The sequence below is a fragment of the Pristiophorus japonicus genome, chromosome 18 (assembly GCF_044704955.1).
Source record: "Pristiophorus japonicus isolate sPriJap1 chromosome 18, sPriJap1.hap1, whole genome shotgun sequence".
NCBI classification, from domain to species: Eukaryota; Metazoa; Chordata; class Chondrichthyes; family Pristiophoridae; genus Pristiophorus; species Pristiophorus japonicus.
In genome coordinates, this window is record NC_091994.1 from 27,206,922 (window position 1) to 27,221,570 (window position 14,649).

At 40.9% G+C, this 14,649-nt stretch overlaps 1 protein-coding gene across 1 annotated transcript in view; it reads right to left on the reverse strand.

Annotated features, from left to right (window-relative positions):
- Positions 1-14,649, reverse strand: part of unc13a (unc-13 homolog A (C. elegans)) — a 471,750-nt gene that overhangs the window by 316,925 nt on the left and 140,176 nt on the right. Inside the window, exon 4 of the mRNA XM_070859800.1 lies at positions 3,787-3,904. Within this exon, the coding sequence (XP_070715901.1) occupies positions 3,787-3,904 (118 nt within the window). The remainder of the gene's footprint in view (positions 1-3,786; positions 3,905-14,649) is intronic.

Genomic DNA, 14,649 nt, shown 5'->3' on the forward strand with positions numbered 1-14,649 from the left:
ATTTATCCCTCAATCAACATCACTAAAAACAGATTATCTGATCATTATCGCTTGGTGTTTGTGGGACCTTGCTTTGCTCAAATTGGCTGTCACAGTTCCTACACTTTAAAAGTATTTCATTGGTTATAAAGTGCTTTGGGACATCTGGTGGTCATGAAAAGCACTATATAAATGCAAGTCTTTCTTTTTTTCAGGGGTTTTTAATGTAAACCAATATAGTGAATCTTTTTAAGACTACTTTTAAAATTTAAAAGTGCAGTTCTGCTACAGCTGGTGTGAAGCTAAAGCAATGTGACAGTACTTCAAGAACTCTCAGGACCGCTTGCTAAAATTCAAATCACCTTCAGATTGGTGACCTCTAATCACAGATATATTGCAATTTACTTGGCATCAGATGAAAACTGCAGTATAACTGAATCATAACGATTGTTACCTTACTGAAAATGACAAGCTTTCCTGAAAATGAAAAATCATTCCCAGCATAAAAAGCATTAATAAATGTTTTAAATCCCATAACCATTTATAAGGAATTAAAATAACATCTATCAGCTACTTGTTACACAGGGAAAATGTAATTAATTCATTTATTCATTACAATATAAAAATGAACATTTAGACAAAACTATCACTTGATGCAATATGTATGCCCACCCTCAAACACATTAATTTAAAGCAAAGGCATCCAAAGAAAATGAGCCACATTTATAATTTTACCAAGCTAAAAGATCCCTCTTAGCCCAATATGTTTTTCAACAGATTCCAATTTTTCTATCTGTTTTCTAGGAGCTCCTTTCAACATTTTTCTAGCTTATTTAAAGGAACATTAGAATTAAAGTGTTTGGCAAACTTAATTTACTCAAGTTCTGTGCCATGATGCACAAGTGATGAATATGTATTCAACACGGTTTAGGTTGGATTTTCGGGTGCTTTGCAACCGGGTTTTTGACCCTCCGCAGCGAAAACCCGGTCGCAAAGCCCAGGTGCGATCCTCGGCTCCTTGTTTTCGGTGGGGCATGGAAGCACAGCCGGGGAGAACTGCGCCAGACGTGTAACGACGCAGATTGCGTTACCATCCGTGTTTCGGCACTCACCCAACCAGTACGCCATGCCCAGGACACAGAGGTAAAACCTAGCGGTGCAGCCCTGACAGCAGCGGTAACTTGGAAAACCTGCAAAAAAGTTGTTATAGTTTTTATTTTGAAATTTTTTTTTGCAGCGATTTGGTAGCTAAGGATCTTGGTAATATTGTTTGAATGTTTTTTTAATTTTTTTCCCCCCCTCCCAATGTCTCTGTCACCGTGTTCCCGGCCCCGCATTAAAGTTGGTGAGGATCTCATTTTGCGCCGCGATTAATTGTGCAACGCCTCCCTTTGCGAGACCCCAAATGCTAGGCCTGAAATCAGTAATGCAGCAAAAACGGTTATTTTCACGTATCGCTTACATTTTTGCCCAAAAACGGAGAAACCTGAAAATCCAGCCTATTATAATGTCACTGTTTCCCTGTTCATAGAGGAATCAAAAAAAATTTGCCAAATACATTCCTCTTCAAGATTGTACTCCTTTATACGAACACGTCTCCCATAGTATTGTAAACATTGCAGTAGATATCTGCAAGTCTTTCTTTGCCTGGCAACAGACTTCAGTTATTGCAATTGTCAATCAAGCTGCTTTATCTGTCCTTCCTCCCATTGCTATCAATATAGACTCTCCTTTACCCTGATTAGGAATACAATTTGTGTTAGTCACAATTCCTGACTAGAGTGGATTTATAAATTAATATACACTGCCCAATTTGTGTCAGCTGTGGCTCAGTGGGTAGCACTCCTGCCTGAGTCAGAACGTTGTGGGTTCAAACATCAATCTAGTGATACTCCAGTGCAATGTTGAGGAGGTGTTGCACTGTCAGAGGTACCGTCTTTCGGACGAGACGTTAAACAGAGGCCCCGTCTGCCCTCTCAGGTGGGCGTAGAAGATCCCATGGCACAATTTCGAAGAAGAGCAGAGGAGTTTACCCTGGTGTCCTAGCCAATATTTATCCCTCAATCAACATCACTAAAACAGATTATTTGGCCATTATCACACTGCTGTTTGTGGGAGCTTGCTGTATGCAAATTGGCTGCCGCGTTTCCCACATTATAACAGTGACTACACTCCAAAAGTACTTCATTGGCTGTAAAGCGCTTTGAGTTGTCCAGTGGTCGTGAACAGTGCTATATGAATGCAAGTCTTTCTTTTTTTAAACAATATTTACACAATTTTGTAATATAGTGTGCTGATCTAATCAAATTGAATGTAATATGTCCATTAGCTTATTATTTACATAAGTACAGAAATTAGTGGAATATTTATTGTCTTCCTTCTGAAATCACTGCCAGAATCGTAAAATAAAACTTGGAAAAATCCTTTTTGGACCTGGTAAAAATTGCTGCTTAATAGCTTTAAACAGCTTGTTAACGAGCAACAATTGACTAGCACAACTACCTGACACATCGTTTAGTGCCAGGTCTGCAAACCGCAGTTACAGCCAGCACTTTGGAAATTCACATGGAGGCAGGTTCAAAGCGGACTTCCGCCCCGCAGTCAATCATGGCTATTTTGATAGTGGGCCCGCCTCCAAATTCTCACTCACAGGTCTGGTAGGATTCCGGCCAATATTCTAGCCCCTATGTTATACATCATTAATAGGAATTAACACATTATTTGCCACTGAAACTTTAATTGCTTAATTTGTGAAAATCAACACGATCATTTTTAAATTTCAGTATCACTAGGTACAATAGAAATGAACTTTTTCAGTACTCTCCCAGTATATGATGTACTGAATTAATGTTAAAATAAGATACATTCTACACACAGACACACCACACCTATACATATGTACAAAACATAGGATTATGCCAAATTCCAAGGAAATACACAAATATCTTTTTTTCCTTTTAACAAATTGTAAACTAGTGAGTGAGTCTAACAAATTGTAAACTGGTGATTGAGTCGTACAAAGTGTATTTTCTCAAGATAATGTATGGACATTTTCAGATTCTGATAACACAAGCACTAGCATATCACCAACTAATGCAGTAGTAAATGCTGGTTCCATCACTACACTCTTTTCACCCAATGACCCAAATTGCTAAGAGTAGATTTGTTGATTGATAGAATGGTATTTTAGCTACAGACACTGCTTTAGAAGTGAGTAAAGGCTACATTTAAAATTATTGGTCGGTTTAGAAGGGGATTAAGGAGAAATCTTTTCACCCAGAGGGCGATGAGAGTCTGGAACTCACTGCCTAAAAGGGTAGTAGAGGCAGAAACCCTCACAGCATTTAAAGAGTACTTGGATATGCACTGGAAGTGCCGTAACCTACAAGGCTACGGACCAAGAGCTGGAAAGTGGGATTAGGCTGGATAGCTCTTTGTCGGTCGGCACAGACACGATGGGCCAAATGGCCTCCTTCTGTGCTGTAAATTTCTATGGTTCTATGGTACATTTACACTATAACTGTAGTATCAGTGCAAAGCAATTTCACTTCGCCACATGCTAAGAAATTGTAGTGTCAATTTGGAGTTCAGGTCTAACCCAAGACTAGAATGAAACAGAGTTCAGTTACCTCCTCCATGAAGTCTTCCACCACTTCACTCTAGAGTTCAAGTCATGACCGAAGTCGGCTTTACAGTACAAATTTAGCATCAGTGTGAAGCAAAATTGCTTTAGGTGTTCTTAATGACCCATCTGGACAAATCGCCGAGGACACTGGATAACAATTAAACATTAAATACACTGCTTACCTCATTTGATTGTCTTATGCTCCTTAAAGGAATCCACACTGTACCAACCATTGTATCCCAGATCAATCCTTTGTTCCACACTTCCACAGTTAAGCCAAGATCTAAACGGCTGATTTCACTGAGGAATAACACAAATAAATTGGTAACTTGTAAGCACTAGAAAAGTTTATATATACACATTGTTGTGAAAATAAGGGCTATAAGTAATATCCCACAAGTGAGCTGACCTGATAAGTCATGGTAACAAAGTTCAGTGAATTATGGTCAGTGCCACAACAGAGATATGCAACATATTTTGTGTCTTTATCATGTGCAATAATCTGTTTGTTCCATAAATTATACATGTTTTCTTAGAGCAACCTAAAAGCAATCCAACTGCTCTACTCACTGCATAATCCTGCGTCATCTACTTCAAACATTTGTCTATTTAGTAGATAGAGATGCAACGGCCTCTCCCTCACACCCATGATAATGCATCCATGCTCCAACAACTCTCTTTGTAATTTCTTCTGATGTCTCTCAGTCATATCACTGTTTCCGCATACTAAAGAAATAGTTGTTTCCTATTCACCTAATCAAAATTCTTAATAACTTTAGTAACAGTATTTAAATCTCTTCTTTGCCTTCTTTGCCCCAGTGGCAATAGTACCAGTATCTATAAACTTTCCTAGTAAGTATAGGTTCTCATCCCTGGTGTCAGATTGGTGAATTTACACGGTAAGTTTTCTGTGCTTTACTGTCCTTCCTGCAATGGGACACCTAAAACTGCATTATCTGTGGCCTAAACATTGTCTTGCACAAATCAATCATAACCTTTTTGCATTTGCCCTTAAAAACCCTAAATGCTATTGGCTTTTTGTATGATTTCATCCACCTGCACACTCAAGGAATTATGTATTTGAACCTTAAGGTTGCTGTTAATCCACAGCATTCAGCATCTTTTAAATTTGTGCATATTCCCATCTCTTGCTTATCTTCACAAAGTACATTATCTCATACTTCTCTGCATTAAATTGCGTCTTGATGGCAGCTTCAATGAATTTATGCATATTCCTTTGTAGTTTGGTTCCAGTGGAGGTGGAAACAGTGCAAGTACAAACAGAGACACTCGCACTCGAGTAATTTGAGCATTATGCAGTCTATGTAATTAGACATTTCGAAAGCTATCGATGGTGTACAAGTATGATCCAAAAAGGTCATTTTTGAAATCTAAAAGTAACAGACACCATAATAAATGGCTTAGGTTATAGATAAGGACAAAGGACATATCTGCTGAGCGAAAATCCACAAGATCTATGGCCTCTATACACATTTGTGAAGTATCAGAACCTTTCACTATCTATAACATCTGCTGTGAAGTCAAGAGAATTACAAACAATTGAAAATAATGACAATGATCACCTAAATTTAGAATTGAATGAAAGCAATGAACTAAAAGGTGGACAATTATCTAGGTTTTAGCCTACTTGGGTGAAGTCCAGCACCTCATTTCACCAGATGCACAAAACATTCGGTGTATTAAAATCCAGTGCATTTACACTACATTCATTGTTGCCTAACTTCACAATCATATCCTTAGGAAATGTCTTATTTAGTGAATCCTCATCAATAACGAAGCATTGCCAGCTTACCAAATAGAATAGACTGTCCTAGTTCTTTGCAAATCGCATACATGTTTTTCTCTATCAAAAGCATAATATTTGACAAAGACAACTGACATCATTTGCAACATCGATGAGAATGAAGAATATAGAACCAGTTTATTTAGTAACCTGCACAATATAATGTTTCTTTTCCACTTCAGAAGATGAGGAGTCCATAGCACACAGAAGTAAAACCTCATTCTTAAAACTGAACATAACAGATTGTTTCATGTGCTATTTCAAACTATGTATGACCTCAATTTTCATAGAAATATTCAGTTGGTACTTAACAGTATTTTTTGGGTTGTCAATCCTCAATTTAATTTTTCAGTTATTTAATTAAGCATTCTAAGAAAGCGTACAAATACCTGTAGAAGCATTATATAGCCAATTTACAATGCAACAGAAAGTATGATGTGGTATGCATTCCTAAGCTCTGGAATTCCCTCCCTAAACCACTCCAGCTCTCTCGCCTCCTTAAAAACCTTCCTTTAATTCCATCTCTTTGATCAAGCTTTTAGTCATACCTCCTAATATTTACTTCTTTGGCTCTGTCAATTTTTGCCTGACTACACTTATGTAAAGTGCTTTGGGATGTTTCTCTATGTTACAGGTGCTATATAAATGCAAGTTGCTGTTTTATTGGGGACAAGTCATTTCCACTAAAAGAGGGGGATTAAATAACAAGCACATGAATGACTGTGGCTGTATATGTGTTCAAGTTCTTGTGTCATTTTTAATATCAAGTTAAAAAATGTTGAAGGCAAAGTTTTTATGTACACAAAGAGCATTGCAACGTATTGTATAGCTTCAGATAACTGACAGATGTTACTTGTTATTCTGCAAATTAGTGCACAAGTTTTATCAGGGACTAAATTAAAGTTTTATTGATTTAAAAAGAATGATTTCTCCTTCGAAAGCCAACACATATATAAGACTGAAACCATTAATGCTTTTACTGCTCAAAACATGTTACAACTGAAAAATGATTTCGTATGCAATAAAAGACAATCATTGAACTAATCTTTCTCAACACGACAATTTGTTTATAAAAGTCACATTTGTTTTATAGCATTGCTATCAGACAAGCTCGTCAAGCTGTAACATTTATTTTTGTAGTACTGGTACACACCAATATTTTACAAAAAATATTTCTTAAACAACTAGTCCTATTGAACATTTCTGTAATTATACTTGGCAATTTATTTGTTTTCTCAATGCAAAGGCCTTCCCCTCTTCATTTTGGCATATTTAGTTAAGATTTTTTTTTAGTTAAATAAACACTCCTAGGTTCTGCCAAATCCTCAAACTCTCCCCATACTCCTAAACTCAACGATACCTCCCGATATTGAATGATTTCAGCACCCACACCACAATGCTTCCAAACTCCAGCATTCTTACTCCAAATCCAACAAGCCCAGGATCGCCACAGGACACCATTGCGACCTAATACATCTTTCCCATCCTGTCTCCGTTTTCCTTGGCTTTCAAAAGGCAAGAGATAAAAATTGAGCACTTAAGTAAACGAATGAATTCTAACAATTATCAAGGTAACCGACTTACATTTTCCATGGAAAATAGACCTTTGCAGAATTTAATTCCAAAAACACCAGCAAAAACCGAACAGCTTTGAATGAAATCAACAATTTGTTTACTTATTCAATTACTACAAGTTAATGCTCCTCATAATAATGCATTTATTATGAGGGGCACAACACCCACTATTATAAAATATCATATCCTCCAACGTAACGTAATGCCACAAGAGATCCGTGCATATTTTATTTATAAAAACATTAAACTCAACTTACACCGTTAGTCTCAGAGTACTTGTCGCACTTCAGATCCACGCATGTATCAATGTAAATTGCTCAAATGTCATATTTATAAAATAATAAGGAATTACTGAAGAGGTAAGGAATGCACAAATCAAAAACAAGCATAGTGGAAGAAAACCCACCAATCCGAAACTAGTGAGGATATATGAAACAATGGCCTTGATTTTAACTGGGCAGTGGGGGCAGTTAAAATGGAGCAAAGCATCTACTCATTTCTTTCCCAACCTGATCTGACCAACCACAATTTTAAATTGTAGGTGGCAAGGACACTTGCCTGAATTTCTTTAAATATGCAGATCAGGCATCAAAGATGTCGTCAAGCCCGATCTGCTATTTTAACCCAAGGTCTGAGCAAGTGTCGTGGTTTCCCCACCTGGCCAAACCTGCCCGAGGGCCAGAAAGACATGATGATTTTTTTTTAAAAAAGGTTTCTTTGTGGGCCAGGAAGAATGGAGTTCCCCGGTGGCAGTCTCCTTCAGCCCCGATTCTCTTTCCCACCCACTTGGGCAGGGTTTGGGCAGGAGTCGGAGCCTGAAGATGAAAATGAGGCCTGGAAGTTAAAATCCCACCCCAAGTTAAGAAAGTGCGAGTTTGCGTTTATATAGCGGTTTTCAATAAATCAGGATGTCCCATAGCATTTTAGAACCAATTAAGTACTTTTGAAGTGTAGTCACTGTTGTAATGTAGAAAACGCGGCATCCATTTTGCGCACAGCAAGGTCCCACAAACAGCAATGAGTTAACAATCAGATAATTAGTTTTAGTGATGTTGGTCGAGACATAAATATTGGCCAGGACACCGGGGAGAACTCCTCTGCTCTTCTTCGAATAGCGTCATGGGATCTATTAAGTCATCCGAAAGACGGCACCTCAGTACTGCACTGGCCAGATATTTGCAAAATTTGACTGAGACAAAGGAAATTTAAATAAGTTTTTCTTAAATTCAATTAGAGCTGCCAAACAAACATTCAGACAAAATCTACAGGATGCTTCAAATTTAAAAATTACTCAATAGCCTCAACCCTCTCCGATTTCTCTCTCTAGCCTCTTCCAGTCTTCCCTGAACTCTTTGTTCCGCTGACTCCAGCCTCTTGTGTATTCAGCTCTCCCTTCGCCCCATCGCTGGCATTTATCTATTCAGCCACATTAGGCTCCAGGCTCTGGAATGAATTTCCTAAACCCCTCTGCCTCTCCACATCCCTCTCCCCAACTTCTATCTGAAGCTTAACCACACTGTTCACAACCTTGGTGTCATATTTGACCCTGAAATGAGCTTTCGACCACATATCCACAGCATAGCTAAGACCGCTTATTTTCACCTCCATAACATTGCCTGTCTCCGCCCTACCACAGCTCATCCATTACTGAAGCCCGCCCTCCACCCACCCACCACCCGAAGATGTCTGCGCTCCTCTAATTCTGCCCTATTGAGCATCCTTGATTATGATCGCTCAATCATTGCTTTCCGTGCCTTCTGTTGCCTCAGCCCTAAGCTCTTGAAGTCCCTGCCTAAACCTCTCCGCCTCTCTACCTCTCTTTCCTCCTTCAAGACACTCCTTAAAACCTACCTCCTATTTCCTCCTTACACGGATCGGTGTCAAATTTTCTATCTCATGATACTCCTGTGAAGCACTTTAGAACATTTCACTACGTTAAAGGTGCTATATAAATGCAAGTTGTTGTTGTTAAAAGCCAACACTTTGATCAAGCTTTTGACCAACTCTCTAAATCATTCTTTGTTTAGCTCAGTGTGCATTTTTTCCTTAGGATATCTTTCTATGTTAAACATGCTATACATATAAGTTGTTGTCTCAAGTTTTATAAATGTAAAGACTATTTGCATAAAAAAACAAAATGGTGTCAATGTTTGGACAAAAGATTGATTTTTAAACACTCTCAAAAACCTCAAACACCAAGGGCTGGAAATTCGCTAATAAGAATATAAGACGTAGGAGTTGGCCATTATGCCCCTCGAGCGTGCTCTGCCATTTAATATGATCATGGCTGATCCGATCATGGACTCAGGTCCACTTCCCTGCCCGCTCCCCATAACCCCTTATTCCCTTATCAGTTAAGAAACTATCTATTTCTGTCTTAAATTTATTCATTGTCCCAGCTTCCACAGCTCTCTGAGGCAGCGAATTCCACAGATTCACAACCCTCAGCAGAAATTTCTCCTCGTATCTGTTTTAAATGGGCGGCCCCTTATTCTAAGATTATGCCCTCTGGTTCTAGTCTCCCCCATCAGTGGAAACATCCTCTCTGCATCCACCTCATCAAGCCTCCTCATAATCTTATACGTTTCGATAAGGTCACCTCTCATCCTTCTGAATTCCAATGAGTAGAAGCCTAACCTACTCAACCTCTCCTCATAGGTCAAACCCCCCATCAACCTAGTGAACCTTCTCTGAACTGCCTCCAAAGCAAGTATATCCTTTCGTAAATATGGAAACCAAAACTGCACGCAGTATTCCAGGTGTGGCCTCACCAATACCCTGTATAACTCTAGCAAGACTTCCCTGCAAAACAACTGCGCAGATGGCGGTTGGCGGATGTGGTGTGGTTGGCGTCGCGTGGACATGGCTCCGGGGTGGCCGGGGCTGGGGGCTCGACATCCAGGGGTGTTCGGCATTTGGGAAGGATTCTGACAGGACGGGACGGGGCGGGTTGTGAGTGTTCTTGATGTTGGGTGGGTCTGGAGCCGGGGGGGGGGGGCAGAGTCTTGGGATGGGGGGTGGGATGGGGAGAGACTTCTTCACTCGGGGAGTTGTTGGCCTGTGGGGTTCCCTGCCACGGAGAATTGTTGATGCCAGTTCATTGGATGTGTTCGGGAGGGAGTTGGATGTGGTCCTTGCGGCTGGGGAGGTCGGGGGGTGTGGAGGGGGCGTGGTGGGGGGGGGGGGGGGAGGGGGCGGTTGCTGGGGTGGGTGATCAGCCATGATCTTGTTGAATGGCGGTGCAGGCTCGAAGGGCCGAATGGCCTACTCCTGCACCTATTTTCTATGTTTCTATGTTTCTATATTCCATACCCTTTGCAATAAAAGCCAAGATTCCATTGGCCTTCCTGATCACTTGCTGTACCTGCATACTATCCTTTTATATTTCATGCACAAGTATCCCCAGGTCCCACTGTACTGCAGCACTTTGCCATCTTTTTCCATTTAAATAATAACTTGCTCTTTGATTTTTTTCTGCCAAAGTGCATGACCTCACACTTTCCAACATCATACTCCATCTGCCAAATTTCTGCCCACTCACTTAGCCTGTTTATGTCCTTTTGCAAATTTTGTGTCCTCCTCACACATTGCTTTTCCTCCCATCTTTGTATCGTCAGAAAACTTGGCTACATTACACTCGGTGCCTTCTTCCAAGTAGTTAATATAGATTGTAAATAGTTGGGGTCCCAGCACTGATCCCTGCGGCACCCCACTAGATACTGATTGCCAACCCAAGAATGAACCATTTATCCTGACTCACTGTTTTCTGTTAGTTAGCCAATCTTCTATCTATGCTGATGCATTACCCCAACCCCGTGAACTTTTATCTTGTGCAGTAACCTTTTATGTGACACCTTGTCAAATGCCTTTTGGAAGTCCAAATACACCACATCCATTGGTTCCCCTTTATCGTTACATCCTCAAAGAATTCCAGAAAATTTGTCAAACATGACTTCCCCTTCATAAATCCATGCTGACTCTGCCTGACCAAATTTTGCTTTTCCTAATGTCCTGCTACTGCTTCTTTAATATATTTAATAATATGCCAACCACAGATATTAGGCTAACTGGTCTATAGATTCCTGCTTTTTGTTTGCCTCCTTTTTTTAAATAGGGGCATTACATTTGCAGTTTTCCAATCTGCTGGGACTTCCCCAGAATCCAGGGAATTTTGGTAAATTACAGCCAATGCATCTACAATCCCTGCCGCTACTTCTCTTAAGACCCTCCGCGATAACGGTATTTTTTCGCCAAAATTACCGTTACAGCTTTGCTATTAGTCCCGATATTCAGACCTTAATCTGTGCAGTGGTAAAAATCGGCGTTGCACGAGGATTCGCGGCGCAAACCGCGATCCTCACCAACTTTAGTCCGGGGCCGATACCGCTCAGAGTTGGTCCTTTGGAGGGCGGAAAAACACCTAAAAATAAATAGGTAAAAAAAAAGTTCACAAATCATTTACAAGACACTTATCAAATCGCTGCAAAAGAATTAAAAAATAAAAACTTTAATTTACCTTTTTGCAGGTCTTCACACTTACCGCTGCAACGCAGCTTTTTACGTTGGTATCTTTCGCGCAAAATGCGGGTGCGCACAGAGCCAAATTTCTGGTGAAATTGCTATTTCTGGTGAAATTGCTATTTCAGGTCTTGTACTGTGGCGGTCCTCTCTCCAGTGGTATTTGAAAATCGCCGCAGCAAAACGTCACCTAATTTTCCGCCGACCGGGTTTTCGCCAAAAAAGGTGAATTAGCACCAAAAACCCGGTCGCAAAATCGCCGAATTTCGAGCGAATTCTAGCGGATGGATTTCCTATCTCATGTAAATGGAAGGCTGCAATGACTCAGATGGAAAAGTTTAAAGCTCCGGTTGAACAAATATTGAAAATAAAGCATGACTGACAACATGTCACAACTTGTAGTTGCAAAGTGCCCAGACGCCATAACACAAATGTTTTCCATTTGACATTAAAACAAGATCACAACATAAATAGATGAAGGTGGTCATTTTGCCAATTTTAGCTTCAGAAAGCTCCTGCAGCCCCGACACAGCAGCCAATTGTTTCTTGAGCATTCCACAGTTTTCATCTCTACACTCTACTTGCAATTATTTTCACCTCTACTCTACTCACAAGTCCATTCCATATATTGATCAATCAGCATTGAGGGAAGAAAAATACTTCCCCACATCAATTTTAAGTTTGATTTTTACTAATTTGATCCCTTGTCCTCCTCCAAAATTCCCTGGATTCTGGAGAAGTCCCAGCAAATTGGAAAACCGCAAATGTAACGCATCTATTTAAAAAAGAAGGCAGACAGAAAGCAGACCACTTAGCCTAACATCTGTTGTTGGGAAAATGCTGGAGTCCATAATTAAGGAAGCAGTAGCAGGACATTTGGAAAAGCATAACACAGTCAAGCAGAGTAGGCATGGTTTTATGAAAGGGAAAGCAAGTTTGACAAATTTGCTGGAGTTCTTTGAGGATGTAACGAGCAGAGTGGATAAGGGGGAAAACCAGTGGATGTGGTGTATTTGGATTTCCAGAAGGCATTCGATAAGGTGCCACATAAAAGGTCACTGCACAAGATAAAAGCTCACAGGGTTGGGGGTAATATATTAGCATGGATAGTTGATTAATTAGAAAACAGAGTTGGGATAAATGATTCATTTGCCAGTTGGCAAACGGTAACTAGTGGGGTGCCACAAGGATCAGTGCAGAGGCTTTGAAGAGTGGGTGCGGCCCGAGCAGGCCCGAAGAGTCAGCACGGCCCGAGCAGGTCAGAGGACGCGGCCCGACCCCCCGGAGGGAGCGCTGTGGGGAGGTGCGGCCGGCCCAAGGACTGTGGCTGCAGGAGTTCCAGCAAAGCGACGAGGCGGAGACAGCTGATTCTCCTCGATGTCGAGGAGAAAGATTATATTGGTGAGCACCCTGCAAAATGTTTTTTTAATGTATGTTCTGAGACCGGGAACAGAAGGATTTTGACCGGCCGAGTTCTGCGCATGCGCCACCCAGCAGCCAGGAATGGTGCCGGACGAGAGGTGGTGCCGGATAAGGGAGTTCCGGATAAGAGAGGTTCAACCTGTATCTGTAGAAACCCTTACTATCTGTTTTTATCTCTTGTGCTAATTTATTTTCATTATCAATCTTCCTTTTCTATCATTTTTTTTTTTAAAGTCGTTCTTTGTTGGCTTTTAAAAGTTTCCCAATCCTCTGGCCTCCCACTAGTCATGGCCACATTGTATGCAATTGTTTTCAATTTGAAACCATCCTTAGTTAGCCACAGATGGTTATCCCTTCTCTTGCATTCTTTCCTTCTCATTGGGATATATTTTTGTTGCGAGTTATGAAATATCTCTTTAAATGTCTGCCACTGCTCATCAACCGTCACACACTTGAACCTATTTTCTCAGTTCACTTAAACATAGAAACATAGAAAATAGGTGCAGGAGTAGGCCATTCGGCCCTTCGAGCCTGCACCGCCATTCAATGAGTTCATGGCTGAACATGCAACTTCAGTACCCCATGTCTGCTTTCTCACCATACCCCTTGATCCCCCTAGTAGCAAGGACTACATCAAACTCCTTTTTGAATATATTTAGTGAATTGGCCTCAACAACTTTCTGTGGTAGAGAATTCCACAGGTTCACCACTCTCTGGGTGAAGAAGTTTCTCCTCATCTTGGTCCTAAATGGCTTACCCCTTATCCTTAGACTGTGATCCCTGGTTCTGGACTTCCCCAACATTGGGAACATTCTTCCTGCATCTAACCTGTCTAAATCCATCAGAATTTTAAACATTTCTATGAGATCCCCTCTCATTCTTCTGAACACTCCAGTGAATACAAGCCCAGTTGATCCAGTCTTTCTTGATATATCAGTTCCGCCATCCCAGGAATCAGTCTGGTGAACCTTCGCTGCACTCCCTCAATAACAAGAATGTCCTTCAAGTTAGGAGACCAAAACTGTACACAATACTCCAGGTGTGGACTCACCAAGGCCTTGTACAATTGTAGTAACAGCTCCCTGCCCCTGTACTCAAATCTTCTCGCTATGAAGGCCAACATGCCATTTGCTTTCGTAACTGCCTGCTGTACCTGCATGCCAACCTTCAATGACTGATGCACCATGATACCCAGGTCTCGTTGCACCTCCCCTTTTCCTAATCTGTCACCATTCAGATAATAGTCTGTGTCTCTGTTTTTACCACCAAAGTGGATAACCTCACATTTATCCACATTATACTTCATCTGCCATGCATTTGCCCACTCACCTAACCTATCCAAGTCACTCTGCAGCCTCATAGCATCTCCTCGCAGCTCACACTGCCACCCAACTTAGTGTCATCCGCAAATTTGGAGATACTACATTTAATCCCCTCGTCTAAATCATTAATGTACAATGTAAACAGCTGGGGCCCCAGCACAGAACCTTGCGGTACCACACTAGTCACTGCCCGCCATTCTGAAAAGTACCCATTTACTCCTACTCTTTGCTTCCTGTCTGCCAACCAGTTCTCAATCCATGTCAGCACACTACCCCCAATCCCATGTGCTTTAACTTTGCACATTAATCTCTTGTGTGGGACCTTGTCGAAGTCCAAATACACCACACCAACTGGTTCTCCCTTGTCCACTCTACTGGAAACATCCTCAAAAAATTCCAGAAGA